Below are 17,478 nucleotides of genomic sequence, written 5' to 3' on the forward strand. Positions count from 1 at the left end.
AGAGGAGAGGAGAGGAGAGGAGAGAAGAGGAGAGAAGAGAAGATCTCCCCCGACAAAAAGAGAACATCTCCAACCAGAATGAATATTTCTTCCCCCAGCCAGAGAAGAGAAACTTCCCCCCAGTGAAAAGTAGGACATGCTTTGAGATAGCAGCAGTAACGAAGGCTAAATCAAAGAACTGATGTGAGATGAGACTTTGGGAGGGCAGGGAAGCCAGTAGTGGCAGGACTGAGAGCTTAAGAATGCCTCAAGGCTCACGTGCATGGGTACACAGATTTGTGGAGCTATCTTGACTGTATTCTGTTATTAATCAGAATTATAACCTTTTGAGTTATCCAATACGGTTCTGTGTGGTCTGTGAGGATTTTGGACACAAGAAAGCAGTATGATTGGTGTAAAAAGAAGCATGGGGGTGGACATGTCTGACCTCACGGGAATTGGTTTTGTGTTACTGATGCCGTAAATGTCCATAGTTTCCCTCTGTAAATCTGATAAAGGTCAGATATGGTCCTCCTCACATGGCCCTTGCTCTTTTTACAAAACTGAGTCAAAGCTGACTCTCTCACAAATTTTTTAGAGGCAGTAAATCATACAGGAGGAGAATGCTTATCTTTCTCCCATGGAACAGCTTCTGGATTTGAACTGTGTACTTTTATGTTGTCTACACAATTCCTTTTCTCTAAGTCACCAGAGCTCCATAAAGTTGAACTAAAGTTTATGAATGTTAGCCATGAACAATCGATTTTGTAGCATGTCTATTGATAAATTTTGCAACATTGAGCATCTAACATACAGTAGGTCCTCAGTGCAAATTGATTGATCTTTTTCAAGAATAGCCACACAAAGTTTGCAGAAAAACATGAGTCATATAAGTGTGTACATGTGAAGGAAGAATAAATATACTCAGCAATTTTTGTACTTTTGACTATGGAAGGTGAAATTATTTATCAATTTCGCATTTTCTAACACTAGATTGCAATTAATTGTTTATGTATTTGTCCATTTATATATCTATCCATATATTCTTAGGAATTATATTAATAATGTATAACACAATTTAAGATGGCACTATATTAAAATTCATATTAATATTTATATTTAATAGGGGGCTTTTAATGACATTAATACAGAACACTACAACTACAAAAATTGTTTTAATTTTCACAAAAAAACCCTCATTTAAACATTATTAAAGTAAAATTTCAAAGTTATCAACATATTAACTTTTGAGAACAACTGAGTTTAAAGTGACAGCCAGTGGAATTTTATTTGACTGTAATGGTGTAAGGCCCTCTATGAGGTGGACTGATTCAGTGACTGGGATAATTGGGATGGGAGTGTCAGAGACAGTGCGGTTGGCACAGGACAGAGTGGAGTTTAGGGCTGTTGTACATAGGGTCGCTATGAGTCCCAAGTGACTCGAAGGCACATAACAACAACAGCAACAATGATGTAACAATTCTAATGGTGTTTCTGCCCAATAATATTCAAAGTTAATAATACAGTTGAAAAAATTTAATAAATAATCTGCCATCTGTTTAAGGAAAATCAAGTACCCATCCATGTAAAAATACTAAATTGAGATTATATAAAATAAATTGTACTTATTTGACTAACTCAAAACCATTATTTTTAGGAGTTCTGTTCTAGCTCATTTATTAGTTGGTTTTCATACAATCATTAATATATATTATGTTTCATTCATGTAAATTTTGGTTAATGCAATTATACATACACACCATCTTTAATATAATTAATTACTGTTGATCCATGAACATTGTTTGATCAAACCCTAGAGTACTATTGAATCCTGTCTCATTAAATCCCATTATGTTTGCCTATTCCTTTATACACATCCGTTCACTAATCTCTACGGCCCTAATAACTTTCCCCTCTCTCTCTTCTTTCCCTTTGTCCTCTTCATCTACTCTTTTGAACAGTTCTAATTTGCCAATTGCAACTGGCAAATTGTCCTTGTGTCAACTCTTCCCAAGTAGATGATCCCTGCAGCTCATGTTTTTAAAAATTAAGATGGTAAACTTACTGTGGTAGATTTAAAATTGCTTCTGGAATATGAGTAAACTTGTTTTGAGATAATTTTAGGCTTGTTATAGAAGAAGGCAAGAAAGGCACAGCAGCTGAATAAAAAGCAAGAAAAATAGAAATATGGACACTTCAATAATTCAACCAGATTTCTAATAGGCTCAACAATAAAAATAGCATCAATGATGAGTCACTATAGAATTTCATTTCTCTAGCATTGATAATGAAACACTCATAACTTTAACACTGATAATGAAAAACATTATATTTTAAAATAAATTTTAATTTTGTACCTTAATGACACAACATTATACTATTGTTATCAAAATCATTTCAGCTGAAAACAAAATAGGTATTTAAAGTCCATCTTTCTAATTATGCGTATTTTGAAGTATGACTAAGATGCCATCTCTGTAGGGCATGATCACAGATGTGAGACAACTTCTATAAATATTAAGTATAATAGACATGAAGAAGATTTTTTTGAACCCAACTAAACACACAACTGTTTAATTGAGTGAATATGGTACACAAACACAAAGACACAGGTCAATGCTTGAATTTTTTCCCCATTAGTTAAACAGAGGTGGTGATGCCTGCACCACACTATCCCTCAGGACTGTTTGAGAATGAGAGGGGATGATACTGTCCTTTGGAATATTCATCTTTTCCAGATTCAACATCAGTGTCATGGTCACTGAGACACTCTCATGACTCGATAGTCTGGATTAGAACCAGAAGAGTTATCCTAGAAGTATTGTGAATCGTTTATTGCTTACTTTCCATAATACATATTAACATTTTTTTGTGTTATTACTGGTTTCTGACCTTAACTATAAATTTAAGTAGAGGCATTATGAATCAACTACTCCAGACTCAGGGTAAGAATATGCTCAAGGGCCAGAAGAAGTGGGATAGAAGAAGGAAAATCCTATCTAAATGAACTTCTCTTTTAACTTATTTTTGAAATGTATGGCAAATTAAAATATTTTAAAGTAAACTATCAAATGTAATGCTGTTATTAAACAATAATTTTTTAGTAGCAGCATTAATTCCTGATTTAGACTCAGTTAAGAGTCTTAATTTAGTTTGAGTCTTAATTTAGATTCAATAGTCTAAGACACTTGTTTTATATAAACTGCATTTTCTTAGAAAAATCCGTTTTACCAAGTCAGATATAGAATACAGAATACAATAATATGGATGACAAAATGCACATACCCTCTAAAATTACAGATTTGAAACTAGAAATTATAACATTTTAGATGACTTAAAAAGTAGTACAGTTCCTGGTGTTATTTCATATATGAGAACATAGCATATTATTTCATATTAAGGAGGTTATTATAGTATGTATCATCAATATTTGTTACAGAACAAGGTCTCAATGAGCACACGTTAATTTCACAATATGAAACTAAAATTACTTTGATTTATAAAAAGAAAAAACAGTAATAAAAATATTATACTTCTAATTAAAAAAAATCTCTGAGAAATTCAGTGGGTTAAAAAGATGGATAAGCTCAGAAAGCCACGTTCATTTCACTTTAGTAGTTTTGTCCAACAGGAAGCACAATATAATGACCATTTGTAGGCCAACAAATTACCATGTCAGGATACAACAATAACAGTTTATTAGCTTTTGATTTGAAACTCCACCACAATAATATATCAAAACACTAATTCAAATCCCATGTAAAATATGCATATATGCTTATACCTATAATAATTACAATGGTTGATCAGAAGGAGATACTCAAAACACTCACCAAGAAAATTCATTCTGGCATTAAAATTCTCCACTTTATGACAAGCATCAAGAAAATTCTCTGATAGGGTTGAAATATTGTTTTTACTAAGATTTAGTACCTTCAGTTCCTTCAGACTCAAGGGAGAACATATTCCTGATATTTTATTTCTAATATGAGACAAAATGAGGATTAAATTACATATTAGTATTCTTTGAACAAACAATTAAAATGGTTTCCTTAGAAATAGTATCAAAACAGGTTTGTTAATGTTAAATTAGTTGTGAACATGTAAACCATTTGTAGGAAGTACAATTGTAAATGTCTCAGTCTTTTATCATATTACTATTTAAACTCCTTATTACAGAAATTATGTCAGCACATTTTACCAACCTCACAGAGCTTTCATAAAGGAAAATCCTTTTCTCTTTAATAAATCCCTTTCTTACCCTTCTAAAATGAGCTGTTCCAGTTTCTCTACTACAACAGCGAGGTTCTCAGGAACAGAAAACAACTGATTATAGGACAAGTTAAATTGCTTCAAGGTCAGACACTTCACGGCAGGATCCAGAATTACAGAGGGTCCAATGTCATTTCGAGAGACATCAAGGTTGGTAATGCAATTCATTTTCAACAAGTAAGAAGGAAATGATGTAAATTTATTATTGTGCAGGTCCAAATGAGTCAAACACTTTAGAGTCTGAAAAGACAATATTTTAAAATTCTAAAGTGAATCTTCATAGAGCTTAAGTTTAGTTACTATCACTGTTTCTATACCTTTAAAGTAACTAGAATCTTCAACAATATTTAAAATAAAAAAATAGAATTCACAGAAGAACTTCAGTATACTAACTACCCTTACCTTGCCTGCTATTGTTGTTATTAGGCACTCATGAGACGAGTATGGCTCATACAAATGCTATGAACAAGAGATCTGAACTCTGTCCTATCCTGTACCACTGGCATAGTCTCAGACACACTCAAGCTCATTGCTGAAGTCACTGTGTCCTCTCCTACGTTGTCCCTCCACCCTTCTAAGCATGATGTCCATTTCCAAGGAATAGCCTCTCCTAGCAACATGCCCAAAGTACGTAACACTTTATCATGTTTGCTTCCAAGAAGCATTCTATCTGGCTGACTGATTAGAAGAGATTCATATTTATTCTCATTCACAATGAAAATTATCCAACAGAATGTGGAAATTATACAACAGCATCATCAATATCACACGCAAGCAAAATAATGCTTAAGATATTGAAAACCAGCTAGAACAATACATAAATAGAGAACTGCCAGATGTTCAAGCCGGATTTAGAAAAAGTTGTGGTGCCAGGAATATCATTGTTGATGTCAGATGGATCCTGGCTGAAAGCAAAGAATACCAGAAAAATGTCTATTTGACCTTTATTGACTATACAAAGGTTGTTGTCCGTGTGGTTCATAACAAACTATGGCTAACACTGAGAAGAATGAAAATTTCAAAAGGCTTCATTGTACTCGTGTGACACCTATAACTAGACCAAGAGACTATTGGGCAGAGCACAGGAAACAGAGCAAAGGAAGACTACCTGGCTTCAGGCGTGCATTAGGGTTATATCCTTTCTCCAAACCTATCTATTTAATGCCTTCTATAACAAGGTTAAAAATAGGAAAGCTATAAAAGTAGATTGTCAAAAGTACCTTCACAAAGTAAGTTTTATATTTATACTTAATGCATTCTTTCAAAAAGATTTATATTATAAAAGCACAGTTAAGACTTACTATACATCTGAATTAGTTAATGATTTAATGAATGTGCAATAGGATATGATCCCAAAAACATATTTTGTAAAGACTATTAACTTTTAAAAAAGGTAGACATTTCCCTAAAAATATTTAATTCAAAGGTAATTGTTGTATACATGTTATCTCTAAGAATCTTTCCTTTATAAAATTTCTTAATGAAACTTATTGTTTCAAATTTCTATTTTAAAAACTATTATCTTTCCAACAATGGCAAAACTTTCATTTAAATGCTACTTCTGTTTCTAAATTCTTTAGTGTTACTATTGTTGGGATGTAGTATTAAACCAGTTATCTCTCTCTGCTCCTGTTTGTATGTCAAAACATTTTTTCTTCAAACTATGTGAAAAATTTGTGGTTTAGATGTCTAGGCATGTCTTTTCCTGAAGAATCTGTTTGTTTCCCTTACATTTTCAAAATCTCTAGTTTAATTTTAGATTCCAGAAGCAACAGGAACTGCAGCAATGAGCTTGAGTATGTCAGAGATTGTGAGGATGTCACAGGTCAGGGTTCAGATTTGTCACTGAGAGGATTGCTGTGAGTGACCCTCAACTTAGCAGTACCTAATGTCAACAACAATAACTAGAAACCCAGGAGATCAGATTTTGAAAATTACTAATTTCCCATATTTAATATAGAAATACTTATGTGGAAAGACACACAATGATTTGTAATTCAGGCAGTACAGAGAAATCCCACCTACTGGTAAACTTTTGACATTTTCCTAAGAAAAGATTCTAAGTGAAGGAGCTTATCCACTCGCTGAATTCCCTAATACATCAACTACTCGCAATCTCTTAAACTTATATTGGTCTAACTCAATCATAGGGTCCCTAGGAGTCAGAACAAAGTAGATAATAACGATAGCTAAGCGTACATTTTCCTTAATGTATGCATTTTAAAAACATCTATTGGACCTTTGATCTAAAATAATATAAAAATCAAAACCATTTCTTGAAGGCCTACCAACTGAAAAATAAGCATTTATTCCCTAGTAATAACAAAATATACAAAAAGCTGGAGTTATAAAATGGGGGGGAAGAGAGAATGTTCAGTATTTCTCAAGTAAAAAGAACAAATTCAAGCCTCAAGGTGTAATACTGAAGGATTCTATCAGCAAGATCTTAAATTATGCATACAGTGTCAAAAAGTGATAGAAGGAATTTACAGAGTCACTGTACCAAAAAACTTTGTTGACACAGAGCCATTTCAGGAAATAGTGTTGATCAATAATCAATGGTAAAGAAGGAAGAATTTCAAGTTGCACTTAAGGCAATAGCAAAAAAAAAGAAAAAATAGAGAGAGGCCAGGAATTGATGGAATACCAGTTGAGGTGTTTCAAAAGACATATGCAACCCTGGAGCATGTTCATCAAGCTCTATATTTATAAAAAAATGTAATATTATATGCAAGAAAAATATTGTTTAAGATTATATTAGAATGTCTAGAATACATTGAAACTAGTAGAAATTCATCCTGGATTCAGAAGAGGTTGTGGAACTAGAGATATCATTGCTGGAAAAAGAGCAAGGGCCACCATGTGGATGATCACACTGACCTTTATCGTGTATTGCCCAAAGAACACACAAAGATGCCTTAAAAAAGTACAGCCAGAGTGCTCTTTGGAGGCAAAAATGACAACTCTGGGATCTTCCAGAAGCAGATTCCAAGACCTATTTCCTCAAGCACCTTTAGGTTGGTATAAATTACATACTTTTCCACTAGTAGCCAAGAGCATAACAGTTTTCATTACCTTGACCCTGGAAAAACTTCCTTAATACCACACAATCTAAAATGTGTGAAAATTGGAATGGTGCAAGAAGTTTTCCCAGTGACAATTTACAACATAATGCATTCATCCTAAAATATCTATTTATATATGATTACTTTCAAATACTGAGTGAATCATCTGAGGACAACTCTTAAATCTTCTCTTCCATTATTTAATCAAGTTTAATTAAAAAGAAATTTAAAACTATTTAAATATGCTAAGATTTTAAGTTTACATTTTTGATGGATACTAATGATGTTTTCATCATTATTAATAAAAATGTTATTTATAAATTAAATTACTTCACACAGCAGTTGCGGAAAGCTTGAGAGTACATTCTGATGAAGCTCCAACTTCTCAAGATGCTCCAAATGAACACTTATACAGCATTTCTGGCTTAGGGAATCAATATCTCTCAGTTCATTTGCCGAAAGGTCTAATGATGTAATATATTCTCTCTCAGAAGCCAGAGAGGAAATGCTGTCTGATTGCCTCATATGGGACTGAAGTTTCGACGATCCTTTGTAAAAGCAAAGAAACAATGAAAATATAAACAATTTACTAAGAAGTTTTGAGTGTCAAGTTCTACTGTAGGTATTGAATATTGAATTGAAAACTTCATCATGGGCCTTATATAGTCCAGTACAAAGGCAGAGACAATGTATAACTTTTTTATATTACATCTAACATATCAGGAGTAAAAATAGAATGAAAAATGGGAATATTTTGGGTTTCCTATGAAAAAAGAGATATAGAAATGAATTGGTGAGTATATTACTATGAAATACAAAAAATATGGAAAGGATAAAAATGTTCACTCTAATACACATAAAAGGTAAATTTTTATATCTGGAGGGGCATATCTATAGTCAATGTAAAACATTATGTGAATAAAAGTTTATATATGTTAATAAAAGGTTATATAACATGAAATTGGGCCTAAAAATATATTCAATATTTAACAAAAATTTAAGAACATACTGTATTCTTTCTAAAATAACTATTTACTTATGATTAGTTTCAAATACTTACTGAGTGAATCATCTGAGGACAATATTTTTCTTCTTTGCTTCAATAAATCTTCCTGATCAAAAATAGGCCCCTATTTTTAAAAAAAGATCAAATAATATCACTTTTTTTAATGGAAAATAACATTTTAATGACCAAAATATTCTTTATAATTACTATAAAAGTAGGCAGATACAACAAAGAACTTAAATATGAATATATATAATAATATAATCCATTTTAGTTTGTAAATAACCTTAGAAAGAAGCTATTTACTCTTTCTCTTTTACCTCAACTGTAAGGAAATTAAAAAGCAGAAACTTTTAATAAAATGACATTTTCCTACAAAAATGTTTATATAAATTAGAACTGGCATGTATAAAGACTGAGAATTAATTTAATCTTGTCATGTGTAACTCACACAATCCACTTGATCTATGAACAACCAAAAAAACCCCTTATATTGACTGATAAATAAATTTTGATCAAAATGAAAACATACTTTGGCATAGATATATTACCAAATACACTCAAAGTGCTAAACTCTCAATTTTCACATTATAATTATATATCTCTTATTAAATATGCCAGAATCCTGATAGAGTCAATGAACATAAGGTTAAAAAATAAGTTTTCTGAACATTAGATAATTTCTGGTGCTGTACAAAATAAATATATATGCTTGACAAGCACTGAAATTCTGCTGTTCTCTCCTACTCAGTGTCCTTCAGTACTGTTTGCTTAGAAATCCTAAGATGCTTTCTAATTGGTGGGTTCTAGCCACACTATTAGGCATAACCTACACGAGGCTCCACAGATATAAAGCTCTGAAAAGAAGGAAGAGTTGAACCACTTTTAGATATTAGTGGCATGGTGTGCTTTTCATTGTACTGTTAACCAAGAGGTTAGCAATATGAATTCACCTGCAATTCCATGGAAGTCTTATACTGTAAAGATTTACAACCAGGGAACCTGAGTGATGACTGCTATGAGTTGGAATTGACCAGATGGCAGTGGGTTTGGGTTTGGTTAGTACACAGAAAAAGAAGCCCCAGTGGTGTGGTGTTTTATCTGCTGGGCTATCAACTAAAAGATAAGAGGCTCAAATCCACCAGCCTATCTTCTGGAGAAAGTCTCCTCCCTCAGAAACCTGATGGGTCATTATCATGTCAAAGTTGACACAAAATCAGTGAGTTTGGTTTCTGATTTGCTAGAACACACACACACACACACACACACACACACATACACACACACACATCTAAGTTTACAAGTGTTAATTCAGCATAATTTAGGTCTTATCTACTTAACAAGTGTCAGCTTTAGTTTGCTTGGCTCCACAGTCAACAGTCTTGGCACCAGCAGCCAGGAAATAAAAAGGCACATTGCCATGGGAAAGTCTGCTGTTAGGGACCGCTCCAAAGTACTGAAGAGCAATGGTGTCTCTCTGGAGACTAAGGTGTGTCTGATACAGGCCATGGTCTTCGCAATCACCTGTTATGCATCAGAGAGTTGGACAATGACCAAGGAGGATAGAAGGAGAATTGATGCCTTTGAGCTGTGGTGCTGGAGAAGAGTATTGAGAATACCATGGACTGCTAGGAAAACAAACAGATTTGTCCTGGAAAGGGTTAAACCAGGTGGCTCCTTGGAGGCAAGGATTCTGAGGCTCCGTCTAACATACTTTAGACATGTTGTGAGGAGAGACCGGTCCTTGGAGAAGGACATCATGCTTGGGAGGGTGGAGGGACAGCGCAGGAGGGGAAAGCCCTCTATGAGGTGGATTGATTCAGTGACTGGGATAATCAGGATGGGAGTGTCAGAGACAGTGTGACTGGCACAGGACAGAGCAGAGTTTAGGGCTGTTTACATAGGGTCGCTATGAGTCGCAAGCGGCTCGACGGCACATAACAACAACAAACAACAATCTAAAGTATTAATATACCAGAGAATTTCAGCATCAATACTCCTTAACTCAGTTGTATCATTTTAGTAATCAAGAAAAGTTCAGAGAAACACAAGTGCATGCACATGCAGAGAAAGAATTTAACTTACCAATGAATTGGAATGTCTTTGTAAATTTGGTGACTGACGCTGCAAGACAGAGTCCCGGTAAAATTCCCCCACGTTAATTGAATTTGATTTCTTTTTCACAAGAAATGAGCTTTCACTCCCTATTTTTCAAAGATAAAATAAAAGAAAAGAGTAAAAAGGAAAACTGACTAGGTCATGAGATGCTAGTATCACATTCAATCCAGGATAATTGCATACTTTTATTAAAAAATTTTCACAGTCAATTCTCAGCCTTTGACAGTTTCACTTTCCTCCATCTGCCCTGATGTTTTCTATTGGTCCAGCAGCAAGGAGTTTTGTTTTAAATACATGTATAAATATACCAACTTTCTTTCTCTACACCAGCAGTAAACAATTGGAAACTAATATTAAAATACAGTGCCATTTATAACAGGATAAAAAAACATAATACTAAATACTACTAAGACAAATTATTATGCACTGAAGCTCTCTCTGACATACTTTGGGCATGATGCAACGAGGGAGGAAACAGTCCTTGGAGAGGGACATAATGTTTGGAAGGGTGGAGACACAGTGCAAGAGAGGAAGACCCTGGATGAGATGGATTGACTCAGTGACTGAGGAAATTGAAGCAGGTGCTTCAGAGACAATAAGGTTAGCTCAAGATAAAGCAGGGTTCAGATCTGTTGTACATAGGGTCATTATGAGTTGCAAGTCAACTATGAGTTGATAGCACATAATAGCAACAATCTATGCCACATTTATGTATCATATGACTCAATGTTTTTAAAATATGAACTCCATCATATTGTTCTTCGACATTAATGATTTTGTTTGATAGTTCCCACATTCTGTTGGATCACCTTTCTTGGGAACAGGAACAAATATGGACTTCTTCCAATCTGTTGGCCAGACAGCTGTCCTACAAATTTCCTGGCATAGACTGGAGAGCATATCCGAGGCTGTGTCTATTAATTGAAAGAAGTTAATTGGTATATCATCGATTTCTGTGGCCTTATTTTTTACCAATGCCTTTAATGCAGCTTCTACTTCCTTCTTCATTACCATTGGCTCCTGCTTATGTGGTACTTCTGAAATTCTTTAATGTCAATCAGTTCCTTTTAGTACAGTGATTCTGTGTATTTCCTCTGTCTACTTCTGATATGTTCTGGGCCATTCAATTTATTGCCCATAACATCTTTCAATTCTGAAACTCAAGGTTTGAATTTCTTTTTCAGTTCTCTCAGCTTGAGAAATGCAGGATGAGTTCTTCCCTTATTGTTCTCCAATTCCAGCTTTATCTTCTTGAGCTGCCCTCTGAAATCTGTTCAGCTCTTTTACTTTGGCATGTTTTCCCTTTGTTTTGGCTTCTCAATGCTTTACTTCAATTTTCAGAGTCCCTTTTGACATTCGTATCGGGGTGTTTTTGTATTTTTCTTTTTCCTTGTCTTAGTAATGAATGACCTTTTGCTCTCTTCACAAATGATATTCTTAATATAATCCCATAATCATTGGCCTTAAATCATTGTTTTTCAATGCCTCAAACCTATTCCTAAAATTATCTTGAAATTCAGATGGAATGGATTCAAGATCATATATTGGTTCTTGTGAACTTATTTTCATTTTCTTCAGTCTCAATTTGAACTTGCACATTAGTAATTGATGGTCTGACCCTGGCCTAGCTTTGACTACCAATATTGAGCTTCTCCAGTGATTTTTTTTTCCACAAATGTAGTCAATCTGATTCCTATGCAGTCCATCAGGTGAGATCCATGTGTAAAGTCATCATTTGTGTCTTTTTTAAAAAGTATTCACAATGAATAAATCATTGAAAATACAAAATTCAATCATTCTATTTCCAGCCTCATTTCTATCACCAAGCCCATATTCTCCAACTACTTTTCCTTCTTCAATGTTTCCAACTTTTGTATTCCAGTCATCAACTAGCATTAATATATCTTGATTGCATGTATGGTCAATTTCAGTCAATTCCAACACAATGTGAAAACTATCAAACAATATTAATTTCATATACAAGTAAAATCCTGCTGAAGATCTTTTAAAAATGGCTGGAGACTAGTACATAAATAGGGAACTGCCAAGAGTTCAAGTAGGATTGAAAAAAGGCTGTGGCACCAGGGTTATCCTGGCTGAAGTCAGATGGATCCTAGCTGAAAGCAGAAAATATCAGAAGAATGTCTGTTTGTGCTTTTTTTGACTATACAAAGGCATTTGACTATGTGGATCATAAAAACCTGTGGCTAATATTGAGAAGAATGGGAATGCCAGAGCACATAATTGTGTTCCTGTGAAACTCATACCCGCACCTGTTGTGTGAACTGATCAGGGAAAGAGCGCATGGTTTAATATTAAGAAAGAGGTGCTGCAAATAGAGATACCATTTGACCCAGCAATCACATTACTGGGAATATACCCCAGAGAGACCATGTCTGCCATCCAAGCAGATATATGCACACCCATGTTTATTGCAGCTTTGTTTACAATAGCAAAGAGTTGGAAGCAGCCTAAGGGCCCATCAACAAACGAATGGATAGAGAAGCTGTGGTATATCCACACAATGGAATACTACACAGCATTGAAAAACAAGGAACTCATGCAATATTGTTCAAAGTGGGTGACCCTGGAGGGCATTATGCTGAGTGAAATATCTCAGTCACAAAGGGACAACTACTGCATGGTGCCACTGTTGTAGAATGGGTCTGACATCAGGGTGGGGGTATGACAGAAAAAACTGGATAAATTATGTATATTGTATTGAAAGAGATGAGGGAAAAAACAGATTAGAAGTGAAAAAAAAAAGAAGTGCATTAGAGTTGTATTCTCTCTCGATAGCTATTTAATCTGAATGCTGAGCAAATTACTCAAAAAGCTGGACTTTATGAAGAAGAAAGTGGCACCAGGATCAGATGGAGACTCATCAATAACCTGTGTTATGCAGATGACACAACCTTGGTTGTTGTAAGTGAGGAGGACTTTAAGCACTTGTTGCAGAAGATCAAGGAATGCAGCCTTCAATATGGATTGCATCTCAATGTCAAGAAAATAAGGTTTCTTATAATTGGACCAATATGGAATATAATGGTAGATGGAGAAGAGATTGAAATTGTGAACAACTTCATCTTACTTGGATCTACAATGAATACTCTTGGTACAAGCAGTCAGGAAATAAAGAGACACATTGCACTGGAAAAACCTGCAGTTAGGGACCTCTCTAAATTATTGAGGAGTAATGATGTCAGTTTGAGGGCTAAAGTGCATCTGATTCTGGCCATGGTCTTTCTGATCACTTGCCCTGCATCATCTGAAAGCTTGACAATGAATAATGATTACAGAGGAAGAATTGATACCTTTGAATTGTGGTGCTGGAGAAGAGCGCTGAACACCCCATGGAATGCCAAGAGAATAAACAGATATATCTTGGAGAGGGTGGAGGGTGCAGCCAGAGTACTCTTTGGAGGCAAAGATGATGAGGCTTCACCTCACATATTTTCAGCATGTTGCTAGGAAGAGCTATTCCTTGGAGAGGGACATGATACTTGGAAGGGTAGGGAGTCGGAGAAGGAGGGGACGATTCCTAACTAAGTGGATTGACACTCTGACTGCTGCAATGGGTCCTAGTGTGTCAGAAAGTGTTAAGATGGCACAGGATACCATGGAGTTCACATCCGCTGTTCATAGGTCACTATGAGTTGTACTCTACTTGATGACACTTAACAACATATTGACCAATATATTTAATCTATCTCCAAAAAAATCAAGTATAATTTTTCAAAGATATGATTGATTCAAAACAGAATCAAACTAAAAAATCCTAATAATTTTAAAGAATACCTGACTACTTCTACTACCTGATTCCAAGACACACTATACTGATAATCAGTATAAAACCTTATCTAGACCAAGATCTCGATATCTAGCTCATATGAACAAAGTAAAGAGTACTGCATGGTTTAAAATTAAGAAAGGCGTGCAGCAGGGCTGTATCCTTTCTCCATAAATACTTAATCTGTATGTTGAGAAAATCATGAAAAGGTGGCATTAGGATAGTAGGAAGACTTACCAACAATCTATGTTATGCAAATGACATAATAATATTTTTGTTGTTATGTTTTAAGTGTCTAGGAGTCAAATACGACTCAATAGTGATCTTGAAAACAACAGTTCTGAATTCTGTCCTATATTGTGCTATCTTATCAGTTTTCACATAATTGAGCCTATTGCTACAGTCAATGTGTCAATCCATTTAATCGAGGGTAGTTCTCTTGTATGATCTATGGTACAGATAGTGAGGATAATCAGGGCTGCATCTGTTAGCTGCAATATGTCTGTTGGGACCCTATTGCTTCATGGGGCTTTATTTTTTCCAATGCCTTCGGGGCAGCTAAGATTATTCCTTCATTACCAATGGCTATTAGTTATATAGTACTTTCTGAAATATTTCATTGTCAATCCATTCTTTTTGGTATAGTGATTCTGTATATTCCTTCTATCTTTTAATGGTACCTTGGACATTCAAGAATTTTCCCTTAGCATCTCTCAATATTACAGTGTGAAGTTTGAACTGTTTTCAGTTCTTTCAGTTTGAAAAATGCTGAGTTCTTCCCTTTTTATTTTCTTCTTCTAGCTCTCTGCATATTCTGTTATAATACTTTGCTTTTTCTTCTCAAGCTTCCTTTTGCAATCTTCTGTTCAGCTCTTTTACTTTAGAATCTCTTCCCTTTGTTTTGGCTTCTCAGTGTTCTAGATCAATTTTCAGAGTCTTTTCAGACATCCATTTTGTTTTTCCTTTCTCTTCTGTCTTTGTAATGGCATGTTACTCTCTTCATGGACAATATCCTTGATGTCATCCCACAACTCATCTGGTCTTCAACGTCTCAAGCCTCTTTTTTGTTAGCATTTTTTTAGATTTATTATTGCTGCCAATGAAAATTTACAGAGACTTTGGCTTTCCATTCATTCATTGTTGTATTTTTCTCCCCTCCCAACCCTCCCTCCTAGTACACTACCCTCTTAGAAAAGTGAAAGAAAAATTCTTTCATTGTTTAACAATCCCTCTCCCAAGGTCCACTCCACTATAAAGCCTTCGCTCTGGACTCCTGTCATGACAAAAATACCTAATAATTTTCCCTCTTAAACAGTTTTCTCCCTTATCTGTTTCAAGGCAGCATACATTATTGAACCCATCCTTCTCAGTCTCCTCCCAACCCCGAGGTCAGTCCTGCTTTACAACAGTGGCACCATGCAGTATTTGTCCTTTTGTGACTGAGATACTTCATTCAGCATAATGTCCTCCGGGGTAACCCATTTTGAATAATATTGCATGAGTTGCTTGTTTTTTCAATGCAGCATAGTATTCCATTGTGTGAATATACCACAGCTTCTCTATCCATTCGTTTGTTGATGGGCACTTAGGTTGTTTCCAACTCCTTGCTATTGGGCAAACCTATTTTTAAGATATTGTTAGGAGGGGGTATTCCTTAGAAAAGGACACATCCTTGGAAATGTGGAGAGTCAGTAAGAAAGGAAGACCCTCAATGAGATGGGTTGACACAGTGACTGCAACTATGGGCTTAAGTATGTAAGAGATACTAAGGATGGTACAGGATATGATAGAGTTCAGATCCATTATTCTTGAGTTTTCTATGAGTACTCAATTTGATATACTCAATAGTACATGAAAATCAATATAGAATGATATACATACAGATCAATGTAATAACCAATTGTCAGTTAATTTTGACAAGAATACTATAATACAATGAAAAATACTGCATTTTTAAAAAATGACATTGGAATAGCATGCATTCATATCACACAGAGAAATGAACTTAAACTACTCTTTTGAAACTATCATTAAGAAAGTGAAAAGACATCTGTGATGCAAGAGAGTGTTTGCCAAGAATCATGATCAGGGCACAGTAGGTGAGGAGGTGGGTATTTTCAATGGTGAAGCAAACACAACATTTTTAATGATGGAAAATAATACAGATACTGGAAGTGCTAGTAATCACAAGGATGTGTGCCCGCGCACGTATAACACCTCTAAAAAGGTGCACTTAAAACGAATATATTTTATATCTTATGAAGTGTATATGAATAATGTTGGTTTCAAATTAACTTGAGAGAAAGGGTTGTGGAATAACTTTTTCTACTCTTAAAATACCTTTATTTTATAATCCAAATTTCTCAGTCACCTCATGTTAATTAAAAAAAACCCACTTTATTCCATTTTTATAAAACAAAATTGTGTTTGCTTTGACAATTTTTCAAAACAAAAATCTGACGTGGATTATTACAATTTTACTATTACATTAATTATAATAAAGGTAAGGTTACTTTTTATTAAGCACTACTCTAGACATTCTATATGCATTCTCTCTAATCTTATAAATAACACTGCACGGCTGGCAACAGTAAAGGTGCTTACACAAGCCAGGAAAGGATCCAATCAATAACAGAGTTGCAATCCAATTGGGAATTAGCATTTTCATTGCAAAAGTCACCACTGTTTACTGGGATTTATAACACTTGGAAAAGTGCAGAGACATGAGTTTTTTTTTTTTTAATAAGAATTGCCTTTATTGAGATTAATATAAATTAACTGTTTTCAATAAGGAATACATTTCCTCAAAGTTTCCTAGTAAATTAAATCAGGCTGTTCTTCTTCATTCTTATTGTTAAATGTAAGTAGTTAAGTGTAAAATAGGAAAGGAATTGAGTTTTTGTAATAAATACATACCTTCACTATCCAGATCATCACTTTGACCAAACACACAGTCGACGGAAGCATCAGGAATGAAGGTCCACTCATCAAATTTATCAAATACATCTTCAGAAAAGGTCCCATCATTGCCAGAGGCTGCTCCTTCTTCGACAGCACTTCTCAGTTGATACCGTAACACCATTCTTGCCAGGGTGGATGCTATATCTATGACACATATTTGACATATATTAGAATTGAATAATTATATATACATCAGGGTAGACAGATAAAAGCCCAAGTATGTATGTATGTATGTGTGTGGGCACATGAGCATGTATGTATATTTTTCAAGTTTTTCCAATGAATTA

At 34.6% G+C, this 17,478-nt stretch overlaps 1 protein-coding gene across 1 annotated transcript in view; it reads right to left on the bottom strand.

Annotated features, from left to right (window-relative positions):
* LRRK2 (leucine-rich repeat kinase 2) overlaps nucleotides 1-17,478 on the bottom strand; it is a 244,601-nt gene that overhangs the window by 116,848 nt on the left and 110,275 nt on the right. The window contains exons 20-26 of the mRNA XM_006888199.1: nucleotides 17,147-17,335; nucleotides 10,408-10,526; nucleotides 8,377-8,446; nucleotides 7,647-7,864; nucleotides 4,241-4,491; nucleotides 3,813-3,961; nucleotides 2,045-2,138 (exon numbers count right to left, since the gene is read on the bottom strand). Of these exons, the coding sequence (XP_006888261.1) occupies nucleotides 2,045-2,138; nucleotides 3,813-3,961; nucleotides 4,241-4,491; nucleotides 7,647-7,864; nucleotides 8,377-8,446; nucleotides 10,408-10,526; nucleotides 17,147-17,335 (1,090 nt within the window). The remainder of the gene's footprint in view (nucleotides 1-2,044; nucleotides 2,139-3,812; nucleotides 3,962-4,240; nucleotides 4,492-7,646; nucleotides 7,865-8,376; nucleotides 8,447-10,407; nucleotides 10,527-17,146; nucleotides 17,336-17,478) is intronic.

The sequence above is a fragment of the Elephantulus edwardii genome, unplaced genomic scaffold (assembly GCF_000299155.1).
Source record: "Elephantulus edwardii isolate Elephantulus edwardi_28Jun2011 unplaced genomic scaffold, EleEdw1.0 scaffold00065, whole genome shotgun sequence".
In the NCBI taxonomy this organism is placed as follows: domain Eukaryota; kingdom Metazoa; phylum Chordata; class Mammalia; order Macroscelidea; family Macroscelididae; genus Elephantulus; species Elephantulus edwardii.